This window comes from Falco peregrinus, chromosome 8 (assembly GCF_023634155.1).
Source record: "Falco peregrinus isolate bFalPer1 chromosome 8, bFalPer1.pri, whole genome shotgun sequence".
In the NCBI taxonomy this organism is placed as follows: Eukaryota; Metazoa; Chordata; class Aves; order Falconiformes; family Falconidae; genus Falco; species Falco peregrinus.
This window is the reverse complement of record NC_073728.1, coordinates 20,945,300-20,957,640: the sequence shown is the minus strand read 5'-3', so window position 1 is coordinate 20,957,640 and position 12,341 is coordinate 20,945,300. Positions and strand designations below refer to the sequence as shown.

The 12,341-nt window shown below is 44.0% G+C and overlaps 1 protein-coding gene across 5 annotated transcripts in view; it reads left to right on the top strand.

Moving 5' to 3' along the window:
* Window positions 1–4,219: 4,219 nt before the first annotated feature.
* ITGA6 (integrin subunit alpha 6) overlaps window positions 4,220–12,341 on the top strand; it is a 47,413-nt gene continuing 39,291 nt past the window's right edge. Inside the window, exon 1 of one of the 5 annotated variants that reach the window (XM_055812910.1) lies at window positions 4,220–4,238. In XM_055812910.1, coding sequence (XP_055668885.1) covers window positions 4,222–4,238 — 17 coding nt within the window. In that variant the 5' untranslated portion in view covers window positions 4,220–4,221. Of the gene's footprint in view, window positions 4,239–5,982; window positions 6,213–6,864; window positions 6,884–12,341 lie in introns of those variants that run through there. The other 4 variants (XM_055812913.1, XM_055812908.1, XM_055812909.1 and 1 more) reach the window with 4 other exon arrangements.

Sequence of the window (12,341 nt, the reverse complement as noted above, 5' to 3'; positions counted from 1 at the left end):
CAGAGGAACTAATTTTTTTTGTATGAATACTTCTGTGGTGCTTGTTTAAACATGAAATTGCTCCCGATTATCTCATGTGTGAGCAGTCTTTTTCTGTAATAAAAAAAAAAATCTTCCTGTTAAGCTTAATGTAGTTGTTTAATAATTAAACAGAAGCAGTTAATTGGAAAATACTGTGTATATTTTTCCTTTGGAGGATGTAAATGGTTAGTGGTTGGATAAAGAAGTGGTATTTTTAAAAATTCTTCCTTGGATAACAGATTTTCTTAATTTGTTGGGGTTTTTTTTCTTAATTTGTTGGACTAAATGAGAAAGTGAAAGTATCTGATAGTTTCTGCATGTAAAATAGCAGTACAGGTAGATTGGCATGAAGGTAGAAGAATCCTTTGTTTCTGTATAGTAACTTAGAAAGCTCCAGAAACTAAAGGTTGCATTGGTTTGCATGGAGCTTGTGAAAACTACAGTGTGTCCTCCAGCCTTCCCGTAACTGCTATTCACATCCAGGCAAAGCAGGGAAAGAGAACAACCTGATTTTCATTCAGACAGCAGGTCAAATCCTGAGTGGACTGGGCCTTTACAGACTTTATTTAGGATATATATTTTTTTATCAGCTCTTGCATAATTAACACTTTCATCATTGTTAGTGAACACATTAGCAAGTGAGTTTTAATATAACAAAAGATTGGATTTGTTCATTATGGATTGATTTCAAAGACTAAAATGAGTTAAAACTATATATTGTCCAGAAAAGAAATATTTTTAAATGACGATCCAAACGAAGTAAAGATGATGATTGTGGTGCTCAGTTCTACCTTGTCCAATTTTTTTCTTCAGAAATCAGGATGTTAATCTAAAGAGACAGGTGAATAAATTTGTTAGATTTTTTTTTTTTATTTTAAAAGCAAAAAGACTTAACAAAGAAAAAGCAAAGAAAGTAGAGGAAGCATCTTTTGGAGGCTGCTAGCTTTAGACCTTAACCAGAGAAGCAGCCCCTACTGGTTTTGTTTGCAGTGGTCTGAAAGCCATGTTTAAACATGTCCTGAACATGGGTCCTTTTGAATCAGTGGCAGACACAGTTTGGTTGGCACATGCGAATGAGAGGGCTGTTAATACCAAAGCTGTAAAATTGTTATAGACAATGACTATCAAAAAACTTAAATCTATTTAAAGAAAAAAAAAAGGCAGATTTCTTTGCATGGTTCTTGTCAATCACTGGAAACCTCTGTGCAAATAGACTGGGCTTTACCACCGCCCTGGAAGCCAGATGGCCAGCTGGCTGCCCTCACAGCTGGGTCTGCTCCAGGACCTGATGTGGGGAGCAGGTGTAATGAGTGTGGCAATGACCAAGCAGCTGCTTCCACTAATTTGCTGCAGGGGCAGTTTGGGGGTCTCAGCTATGCTGTGCTGTTACAATAAGCTAGATAGTGACCTAGAGACCAGATTCCTTAAGTGACTGCAATTCCTGGTCTTGTGCTTTGCAGACTGTCTGAGGGCTGGGTCCTGTGTGTCCTGTACCCAGTGCAGCCCTTGGAGGTAAGTGCTGTCAAGGTTGTGTGAAGCTGTGCTTTGGGTGATTGCCAAAGATGCTTTAGTTAGGGTCTGTGTGAGCTACGAGAACAAAGGTGTTTTGTACTGAGCAATGATTATTTTCAGCTCCTGGTGGAGTTAAAATGTGTACCATGACAGTTCATCTTGCTTCCTGAGTTCTTGGGGAGAATCTCCAGGGAGATCCTACGAATATCTTGCTAGTAAACCTTCTCTCTTCCTCCCCTGCTCCCTGCCAGCAGCTACCCAAGAAATACCTTGCTTACATTTTTTAATCTCCTCTTCTAGCCTAAGAGCAATGGTTGGCTGCTTTGTCCCAAATTGTCTGGAAGATGCATATATAGACAGATATTGAGGGAGACTTGGCTAGAACTGCCCAAAAGTTTGCATCTGGTGTCAGGCTGTTTCTCTGCCCTGATGAACAGTGGTACAGGACAAGCAAAGTTTCACATGCAAGACACGTTGTAGATCAAGAGGCATGCATAGTATAGATAAATCTAGGAAACAGTCAGTGCTACAGATTTCACCTGTGGTGATGTAAGAGATTTGGGGACATATATGTCTGGCTGAGAGCTACAAAACGGCGCTGCAAAGGGGCCTATGATGTGTTATAATGATGTTTTAAGCTTAGGCTGCCCTTACTCGGGGGAACCTTACATAGTGGTGTATGCAACTAGTGTATCAGATACAGGCATACATTCAAAATTACTGCAGTTTTAGGTCTTAGTTATCAGTAATTTTGAAGGAACGCCCTTAATTTTTTCCACAGCAGTCCAAACTATGGGTGTTTGGTTCCCATTTGTCACCAGCATTTGTCTGATCTCTCCCTAGCTACGCTCATAAAGTGCCTCCAAGTATGTTTACAAAGATGTTTACTCTCCAAACAGTTCAGCCTGGTCATTCTGAAACTACTTAAGGAATGTACCCAACAACTTGGGTGGAAAAATATTCTCCCAATGTAAAAGACCTAAAGAACTGCTATATAACAGTGGTTGCAGTGTTCATGGAAAAGTCTGAGTCTGGACTGAAACATTTTTTCAGCTCATGTTTTTATTTGTATATTGCTTTGTAATAAAATTCTATTACTTTGTATATTGTATAGAAAAATGAAGTTAAAGCCATGACACTAAATGTTAAAAACTCAGACTTAAAGACTTTAAACCTGTCTTTATGGAGTATCATGTCAAATTCCAAACAATTTGTCTACAGAGGTAGAATATTTTTATTTGGCAAGCCAGTAAAGAATGGCAGAATGAGAAAGTTACAAGAACATACCAACATCTTAATCTGCAACCGTAGTTAATCTGATTTAAATGTAGTATCAACTAAAAAAGCTATATCTTGGAAATCTTTCTGAAAAGATACTAGAGAGCATGAGAGATTGAGGCATTCTTCATTCAGTTATAAATTATATAAATACATATATAAAAATATATAAATAAGTGTCAGTTCTGTATAATTCAAAATACCAAGCACGTAAATAAAACTATTTTAATGCTCTGGTTTCTAGACTGTTTGGAGGAAAACATTTTGCTTACATGGTGTTGACCAGTTTGTCTCCCTCACCACTGTAAGCACCTTTATCTCCTGTGCTGCTGTTTGCTAGCCCTAGAAAGAGATAAGAGGATATAAGAACGGCCATAGAGGATATACTGCAAAAATAGTCTGATAGCCTGGCTGTGTAAAAATTCAACTGTTTATTGTAGCTGTTGAAATGCATCCGTTCTATAAATGTAAATAATTTGGAGGACATGCAGTTCTAAAAATGGTATGTGTATTGTGTTTAGGAGAAACCATCCAGAAGGTTGATCCAGGCTACTGACACTTAGAACGAGCTTATGTTTCTGAACTGAAAGAGCTCTGTAGTTTTAGAATTTGCACAGTGAACCAAACCTTTTTGGCCTGTATAATTTTTTCAATCTGGAATTACATCAAATATAAAATCAAGCCTTTTTTTTTTTAAATGAAATGGGAAGGAGGTTTACATACTTCCAACTTTTCAGGACCATTTGATGTGCTGCATTAAAGCCGCACAGCTGAGTATCCACAAGTTGCATGTTATTTCTTTGTGTAGTATGTTTTGTTCATATAAATGATAAAAGTTCAGAAATGTAAAGCATTGTGCCTTGCCTTACTTCTAAAGAAAGCCTAAAATGTCTTGCCAAGCTCTAGCTTTTCCATCCCACGTTTTCTGTTCTCGAGAAATTCCTGCCCCCCGCGCGCCCCCCCCCCCCCAGTGTAATTAACTATATGGTTGTATGGAGGAGGAAAGTACTGCTGGCAGTAGTAAGGCTTGCTCAGTATGTAGACACAGGAGGCAAACACGTTGTAGCCCTTTGGCTGAGTATCAACCCACCTTTAATAAGCATACAGCTTGAAAACTCTGCAATAGCAGAGAGAGACAGCTTTCATCTGGCCATTGCCTTTCTTGGAATAGCCTCGTTATTATGCATAGCAGAGTGCTCACGCTTAATTGGTCATCGTACCTAATCTTGGTCCCTTTTTATACAGGGAATGGTACAAAAGAGGAATTCCTGAAGTATGTGTTAGTTATAGATAACCCACAGTGTGTTTGTTTTGGAGGAAGAGCAAAGGAAGGAAACTGACTTTTTTTTTTAAAAAAACCTTTTTTTTTTTTCTCTCCTCATCCAGACCAAATGAAAATAGTACAAAATGATGAGAGACCATCCAAGGTAACTCTAAGCTGTTTGTGTGCAGTTCTGCTCCACCCTGTATACGGTCTATTTTTGTTGTTCCTGCTGTGGTCACTTGAGACAGGTTTTAATATAACTATGTCTTGGAATGCTTGTTACTGCATCTGGAGATGAGAAAACTCTCCCTTCAGCAGCCTCTGTGGATAACAACAAACAGGTACAGCATGCCCAGGCAGTGCTGGCTGGAGGGAGGGAGAAATCACATGAACCTAATGCACCGGTATCATTCTGATGGCTCTGGATGAAAGTATTTCTGTGACTCCTTACACAAGTTGTTGAGTACAAGCATGACTTAAAAAGTAACTATAGTTATTATGGGAGTATTATAAGCACGCAAATTTAAATGGTCCTGAAGGGCAAACTGCTAAGAGTTTGGTACAGACCTCGAAGCTGTTTTAAAAGACTTGTTTTCAAATCTTTACTAATAACTGTGAAATGTGGATTGTAGTAAGCCTACTTGTAATTAGTCTGGGACTGCTCCCTCTTATGGGTCCTTTAGTGAAACTGTTTATGCCAGTACAGTTTTCTGCTGTGGCAGTGACTGTGAAATGATTGAACACTGGATTAAGACTTTGAACGAGTTGGGCATGAAGAGCAAGCAGGGAAAGGACTCTTAGCAATAAATATCTGGGAGTTTAATTTAACAAAATGTTTTGTTTCCACATTAGATGCACGTTTCTGGTGCATTTTCCCCTTGCTTTTGATCAAGGGTGTTTTGGACTTGAGCCAAAGACTTGTCTATACACGGAGCTATCCTAGAGTAATTACTCTGGAGAAAGTAGCCTGGATTAACTCCATGGGAGCAGAGTATTGTTCCAGCAGCAGTTATTTCGAGTATCAACATATTTGAGTGCTGTCTGGATTGCTCTTTTCTCACTTACTCTGGAATCTGTGTGAGAAGCAAAGCTTCTCTCTTCATATCCTGGGTATTGGTAGGAAAGAACAGAGTCTCGCCATGCTACTTGGCATTCACGTGGTTTTAAAAACCTCGCATCCGCTTCCCTAAACCAGAGCACTAAACCAAGACCCTGTTACAGACAGCAAAACCTCTCTCTGGGGTGGACGGTGTGTGTTAAGGCATGCTTGCAAATACTCTTTTGGAGTTACGGGTGGATGCGTGAGATAAAATGATCTGGGATCCAAACCCACACATTGTTTCCAAACAATTAAAAGGTAGGGGTAAGAAATTCTCCGATCTGGCCAGAGACAGGAGATGCTGGAGGGAGGCGCTGGAGAAGACTTATGTAGACCAGAGCCTCTGTCCTTGTGTGCTGTCTGAAGACTCTGCAAAACAGAGACACGCACGCACTTTTTTTCCTTTTTCTCCTGGATGCGGTGTTTGGGAACGCGTACGCGAAGCACCTGTGCCCTGTGCCCACCGCTCCTCTGGCCGTGCCCCCGCTCCCGGTGCCGCGGGCTGGACCCGGCCCTCACCTGCGGCCGCGGCCCGCCCCCGCACGGCTGCGCCTACCGGCCTTGCCTGAGGGCAGCGCGAAGCCACGCGAGGCGGGCTTTCCCCCGCGGGCCGCGGGAGGCGGTCGGCGACCCCCGGGCGGGGCGGCGCCCTCGGCGGCCCTTCCCGGGGGAAAGCGGCCGCGCCCCGGGGGCATTTTGTGCCGCCCCCGCGGCGTGGGCGCCGGGGCTCCTCGGCGGGGCGCCGCCGCTCGGGGGCCGGGCAGCCCGCGGAGGGCGGGGCGGGGCGGGCTCCGTCACGGCGCGCGGGGCGGGCGCGGCACAACGGGCACCCTCAGCGCGGGGAGCGGCGGCGGGTTCCCGTGGCCGGCGAGAGCAGATGGCGGCCGCGCTGCTCCTCTACCTGCCCCTCCTGCCCGGGCTGGCCGGCGCCTTCAACCTGGACACGGACAACGTGATCAGCTGGGGCGGGGAGGTGGGCAGCCTCTTCGGCTTCTCCCTGGCCATGCACCGGCAGCTGCAGCCGCAGGAGAAACGGCTGTAAGTGCTCCCGCGCCCCGCCTGGCGCCGTCCCGAGCCGCCCGCGGGGACTCTCCTCCCTTCCGCCGCCGCGGGACGCGGGCTGGGGCCGCCGGCCCGCACCTGGCGGCGGGGAGCGGGGCCGGGCGGCGAGCTGCCCCGCGGGGAGGGGTCGGGGGGCCCTCGGAGGGACGGGGCGGCACCTGCCGCGGCCCGCGGGGTGCTGCGGAGCCGCAGGCCGCCCGCAGGACGTGCGGGGGAGCGGGGTGCTGCCGCGCCCTGCTCGGTGGCCTGCGGGGGGCAGCGAGCGACAGCCGCGGCTGGGGCACCCTCCCGCCTCGGCCGCCGCGCCCGTGCCCCGGGGGCGCGGGGGGGCTCCGCCGGTGCCCCAGGGCAGCCCCGGTGCGTGCCCGGGCTCTGGGGGTTGCTCTCCCCGTGCCCCCCCGCCCCGGGTAACGCGGGGCTGCGCTGCTCGAGGCGGAACCTGCCCGGCAGCGCGGGCGGGAGGTGGTGCGAGGAAATCGGGAAAAACAAGTCGATGTTGGTGGCGTGTAGGTAGGTGAACGCTGGGAACGTCCCTTGGGAAGCAAAGCAGGGCTCCTGTCAGGATCCTTGCCTCTTCGCGACCGTGTCTGAGCCGTGCTTCGCCCCACCCTGTCCAGCAGTGCTAGATGGAGCCTGTTTTACGTAAGGTATTGCTATTAAATAAACGTTCCTTCCCCAAACAGCTTTAATTCAAGGGAAGATAGGCCCATAATCCGTCCAGAGTTAATGGGAGAAGGAGGCTGGAAAGAAATGTTATCCTTCAGAAAGTTAGCTGGCAAACTTACAAGTCCCGTGGGCCCATTTTGCCCATGCTTGCGTTTTGTGTGATTTCATAGAAGCTGCACCATGTAAAGAGCATAAATCATAAATGCACACGTTCCGCCTGCCATCGAGTAGACAAAACGACCCATGGTATCCCGCAGAACAAAATACAAACCTGTGAGCTCCTTTTCGGAGTTCTTTATCTTAATTCTTGACAGGATTACTCTTGCATCGGTCTTGTTTTAGTTTGCTAAGACAGCATCCCCTGAAGCTGGTTAGCTTCCCGTTGTATTGTCACTGGTTGGGTGAGTGTGGCAGAATATGCAGAGACAGAAAGCCAGTTACTGGGAAATCAGTAGAAACACAAGAGCGGTCACAGTATTCAAGCCGGTCTGCAATTTTGGGCTGAAATGCTTCAGAGATTATTAGCATGAAAGTTCTGTATTGTATGTATAGTAAGTGCTTCCTCAGGCTATCCAAATCTGGGGACAGAGCAGAGCCAGATGCTGTCTGCCTTGACATGGCTTTCTGAATCCAGGCTTTCATGAGCAGCAAGTATCTCTAACAGAGGCCAAACCAGACTGCATTTTATGGTGATGTATACGTTTCTGAGTACGAGATGTCTTCGCCATTTTAAACTCTATTCGTGAGTTTTAGCATAAAGAATTTGAGTGCTGCCCTGGGTAGTACTCATGGAATGAAAAACCTTTTACATCACGCAAGCATGTTGTAGTCGCTTTGAGCATAATTTTTCCGTCTGAGAGGAATGTGTGGCTGTAAGAGAATGAGACATGAAACGCGTTGAACTGTTAACTAACTATCTTTCATAGGGATGGAAATGGGTTCAGCTTGCTCTGAGTTCTGTCCCATGAAACAGATGGGAGTTGGGGTGGGGAAACTTGAAGTGAAGCCTCTCATGCTAGGCTGCATGTGTCTATTAGATGAACAACATTGAACTAATACTGAATGATTTGTGTAATCTGTTCCACAGAAGCAGTTTCTGAATAGCTTGACTCTTTATAGGTGGAAAAAATGGTGTCTGCTGTGCAGATACTTGGTGAAGGTGAAAAGTTGTGGGAATGGATGTTGTACTGTGGTCTCCTGAGAAATGAGTATGTCTAATGCCTGTATGCTGCCCGTTATCTGTAACAGCAGGAATTTTAGTAGTTTGTTTTCAGGGGTGCAATACCTCTGCATTCCCCACTGCGTTTTTGTCTGTGTCATACCTCTACCGCAAAAGTTGTTTTATGTGCAGCTATCTTAGTCAGATAAAGTATTTAATTTACTCCCTCTTCTCAAATGGATACCAGCTTCAAAGCTCAGTTACAGTTTGAGTGTGAACACTGTTAAGTAGTTGCCAAAAATACACAAACCCGATTTCATAATTGAAACTTAATTAAAAGTGACACTTGGGTTCTCATCTGGCAGGGACCCCCCATTCAAAAAAACCCTGCCAACCCGAGCACACCTCTCATCTGGCAGGGACCCCCCATTCAAAAAAAACCCTGCCAACCTGAGCATTCCCTCACCTCTCTAATTTTACAAAATTAGAAGTGGATTGTAACAGACATGCAAGATCAGTCAATCCTTGGAAAAAGAAGCAAAAGAGGGAAAGCAAAATATGCAAATTCTGTGCAAGGGTTCTTTTAGTCTGTGGCTTGGAGCAAGACTTGGTAAAACAAAATAAATGATGTGTAATTTTTCTCTTGCCTCACTTAAGTGGTTCTTAAGTGAAATGGTTCCCCCTTCCTCACACTGGATGATTCAGTGTTAAAGACAGAGGTGGAGAATGTCTAGGAAGTGTGACAAATAAACGTACAGCTGAAGCCTTTGGTTAAACATGGTATTTGCTTTTGATCACCTTTTTTCTTAGTCACAGGATACTGTAGATTGCATGTTGGCTTTGAATGGCAGTCTTTTCATTTGTTAGTGTTAGCTACTAATGCCATGTTTGCTAATGAGGAAATTACTTAATTCCCAATAGTATGGGTAGATGACTGTTCAGCTGCTTTAACTTCAATTGTAAGTGGTACTGTGGACTAGTAGCAGGATTTCATTTTTCTTTGTGAATGTCTTCAGGTGAGAAAAGTTGGAATGTTTGTCAGTTGGAGAGAAGAAAAAACCTTTATTAATTCACAGTGACTGAAAGTGGACTGCTAATGGCATGCAGGTGTGAAAGAAGCCAAATGCAATCTTTATGTGCATTGAGGGAGCATTAACTTTGGAGGTACTAGGGCAGCCTGCCTGGATTTATGTGTACGGTTCTGATTTATTGTCAAGCACAGTGAATCAGGTAGCAGAAGAGGCTAACGGAGCTCTAAGAGAGCTGGGCTTGTTACTCTGTAAGATTGTTCTGTTTTTATTCTGTCAATATGATGAAAATAACGGATTTCTAGTTCTGCAACGAAATGGTGGCACAACAGCAGTGTGTTTTGTCTGCAGACTGGAAGAAGGTTTGTAACTTGGAGGGGCCCAAGACTCAGGGACAGCACGGCTATAGGAGTGTGGTTAAAGTGTAAGTAATCCTATGATGGAGGATGCAAGCATATCTAGCATCTGTAAATGGGGACTACACTTGCACACTATGTGTATGTGTGTATATATATATATAAAAACTACTAGGTATGATAAATATGATAATAAATATTACTAGCTACTCACTATAGTGAGTACTGTACATATGCGTAATTTTATATATATAGAATATATATATAAAACTGATACATATGTGTACATACTCCATGTAAGTTGTCCGGCAGGTCCATTCCAGTCCTTTTTGCTTGTAATTCACAATGATTTAAGCAAATACCTTGAATTAGAACACAAACCCCAAGAATATCTGACTTTGTGTATAACTTTACTTGCAAGTAATTCTGATATTATTTTCAGCAGAAGTATGGGGCTGAATTCACATAGGCATCTTGTTACTATTTCAGGCAAAAAAGAATGAGAGTGTAGTAATCAACATTCAAGGTCTTCTCATCAGCTGAAAAGCTGTGTGGTTGAAAGCTGTGGATGGGCGCTTTACGTCAGGACTGTGCTGACCATTAGCAGCAGTAAAGTCCTAAAAATTGCAGTATCTACTGAAATTTTTAGTTGTGACAGGTTTTGCTGATACTGCATATCTCTGCTGTGAGCTGTTGTATCAATATGCCACAGAGTTGCCTTAGGTCAGCCAGGCTGCTGACATTGCTCGTCTGCTGACATTGCTGGGCTGCTGCAGTGCATCCTCAGTGGCATTTAGCCAGTATTTCTGTGTCGACTGAGGGCTTGTGCTCTTAGACACTGCTCCAGCAACAAAAGAGCTGGATTATGCTGGTCTGCAGTGGAAAATGACAATTTCTGCTTGCAGGGGTGGTGTAGTGTAATTCAAGGTTCAGGTAGACTGAATGAATAAAGTGCATATGTACATCTTCGGGATTTAATAATAATGCTGGTCTTTTTGTCTAATTGACAAAAGCACCAACTAAGGATTTATTATTACTTTTCTTTTTTTTTTAAGACTGTCCTTACCGTCTCATTGCACTTAGCTTTCCACCCCCCCGCCCCTTGAGTGCCTGTTTTTGTTTATGCAAGCTATTCTTGGATAACCTGCTTAGCATGCTTGATTGCTTTCTCAGTTTGTGATAGTAGAGGAGTTTGTCTATGTTCAAGATAGATGTCCTGTGGCAAAGGTCAGGATCAAATGAAGTTGGGAATGAGGAGGGAGGAGTAGTTTAAGATTTTTGAAAAGTAGATCCATCATACTAATACTATGGGTGAAAGAAGTGAGAAGATAAATTCACGTTGCATGAGAGGGAAGATTATGGAATTGCTATAGGTGGAGTCAAACTGCAGAAGGCAAGCTTTTTCCCAATGCTAAGTCTGAGTTGTGCTGTGGGTTATCTGCGGCAGAGACACAGCTGACAGGTTTACAGGTCAGGTATACAAAAGATTGGAAACTCTCTCACCTAATTGTCACTGACTCCCATTCTTGCAGGTGGAAAAAGTCAACATCTTTATCTTTGGATGGTTTTGGGGTTTTTTTTTTGTTTTCCTCAAAGGAACAGGAAAGAATTGTGTGCTTCATCCTGCAGAACTCTGCTAAGGCAAGAAGGATGAAATGGAGCTCATCATCAGCTCAGATATGGACTAGGAAGTTGCACTAGTGTAACCACTTCCATCAGTGTAGAAAAAGAGCACACCCTGCAAAGCACTAGTGAAGTCACAGGTTGTACAGCAAAAACATGCATCTGCTAGGACAGTTTAGTGCAGGTGGCTGTAAAAAGGCAGGAAAGATATGCTACAGTACAGTGCTGTTGGCTGTGTGGGTTCACAGGTTCAGCTTCACTGTAGCATCAACTGGTGTGACAGATGTTCATAGTGTAAAGCTATCCTTCCCACACAGTAAGTCGCAAACCTCTTGTCCCAGTCCTCCATCCTCTTGAGAAACTTGTTTTCCAAGAGGTCTTATGCTTTTCAGGTAACTTTTTTTCTATGGTCACCTGTAAGTTCATAAGAATCTTAAATCATGCTGTGGTAGATGTGTTAATTTTGTTAATAACACCAGCATAAGAAAAGTAATTGCTATGCTAGTGGGAGCTTTCGATGAGTAAGGAGTGTAGCATATGTCTTTTGTCAGCAGTGATGATAAATGGCCTTATGTGCAGACTCCAGCTTTGAGAAGCAGCCTAGGCTATCAGCTTCAATTACAGCTCATAAAATTGTTATGCTTTTACTGGAAGATGCTTGTACTTGATACAGCTCCTTGGTTTCATAGCTTTTTGTTTTTACCTATGCCGAGTCTCATCGCTAAATCAGTTTCTAATGTAAGAGGTACCATGTCTTTGCATTTACATTTCCAGGGTAGAGGTGATGACAAGTTGAGAAGCATTTTGGCTTATGCTTTCTTATTTTTAAATGTCTCAATAGATATGAATGGAAATTCATGGAGGCATAAATTCTTCTCTCTTCAGGCTGTGCATTTGGAAAGAGAAGGGTATTCTGTAAGCTGCTATTCTGTGTAAAACATGGACCTACCAAGCCATTCCAGGAACATTAAAGTATAAGTGATGGCTCAATTAACCAAAATGGCTTTGAATTCATCTAGTCCAAGTCTGTTGTACTCATCCCTGTAAAAGGATGGAATTTATACCAGGTAGTTCTTAAATATTAGGGTGTAAATCAACCCTGATGAACACAGCATATGCAAGCCCAGTGAGCTCAAAGTATTAGACACATCTTGGAAATAGTTCAAAAACTTAATCTTGCATTCTCTAAAACTAGCAAGGTTAAAACAGTGTAACTGGAACAAAATAACACAATGCAGGCAAGGACGGACCTTGATCTCAGGAAGGAGGAGAA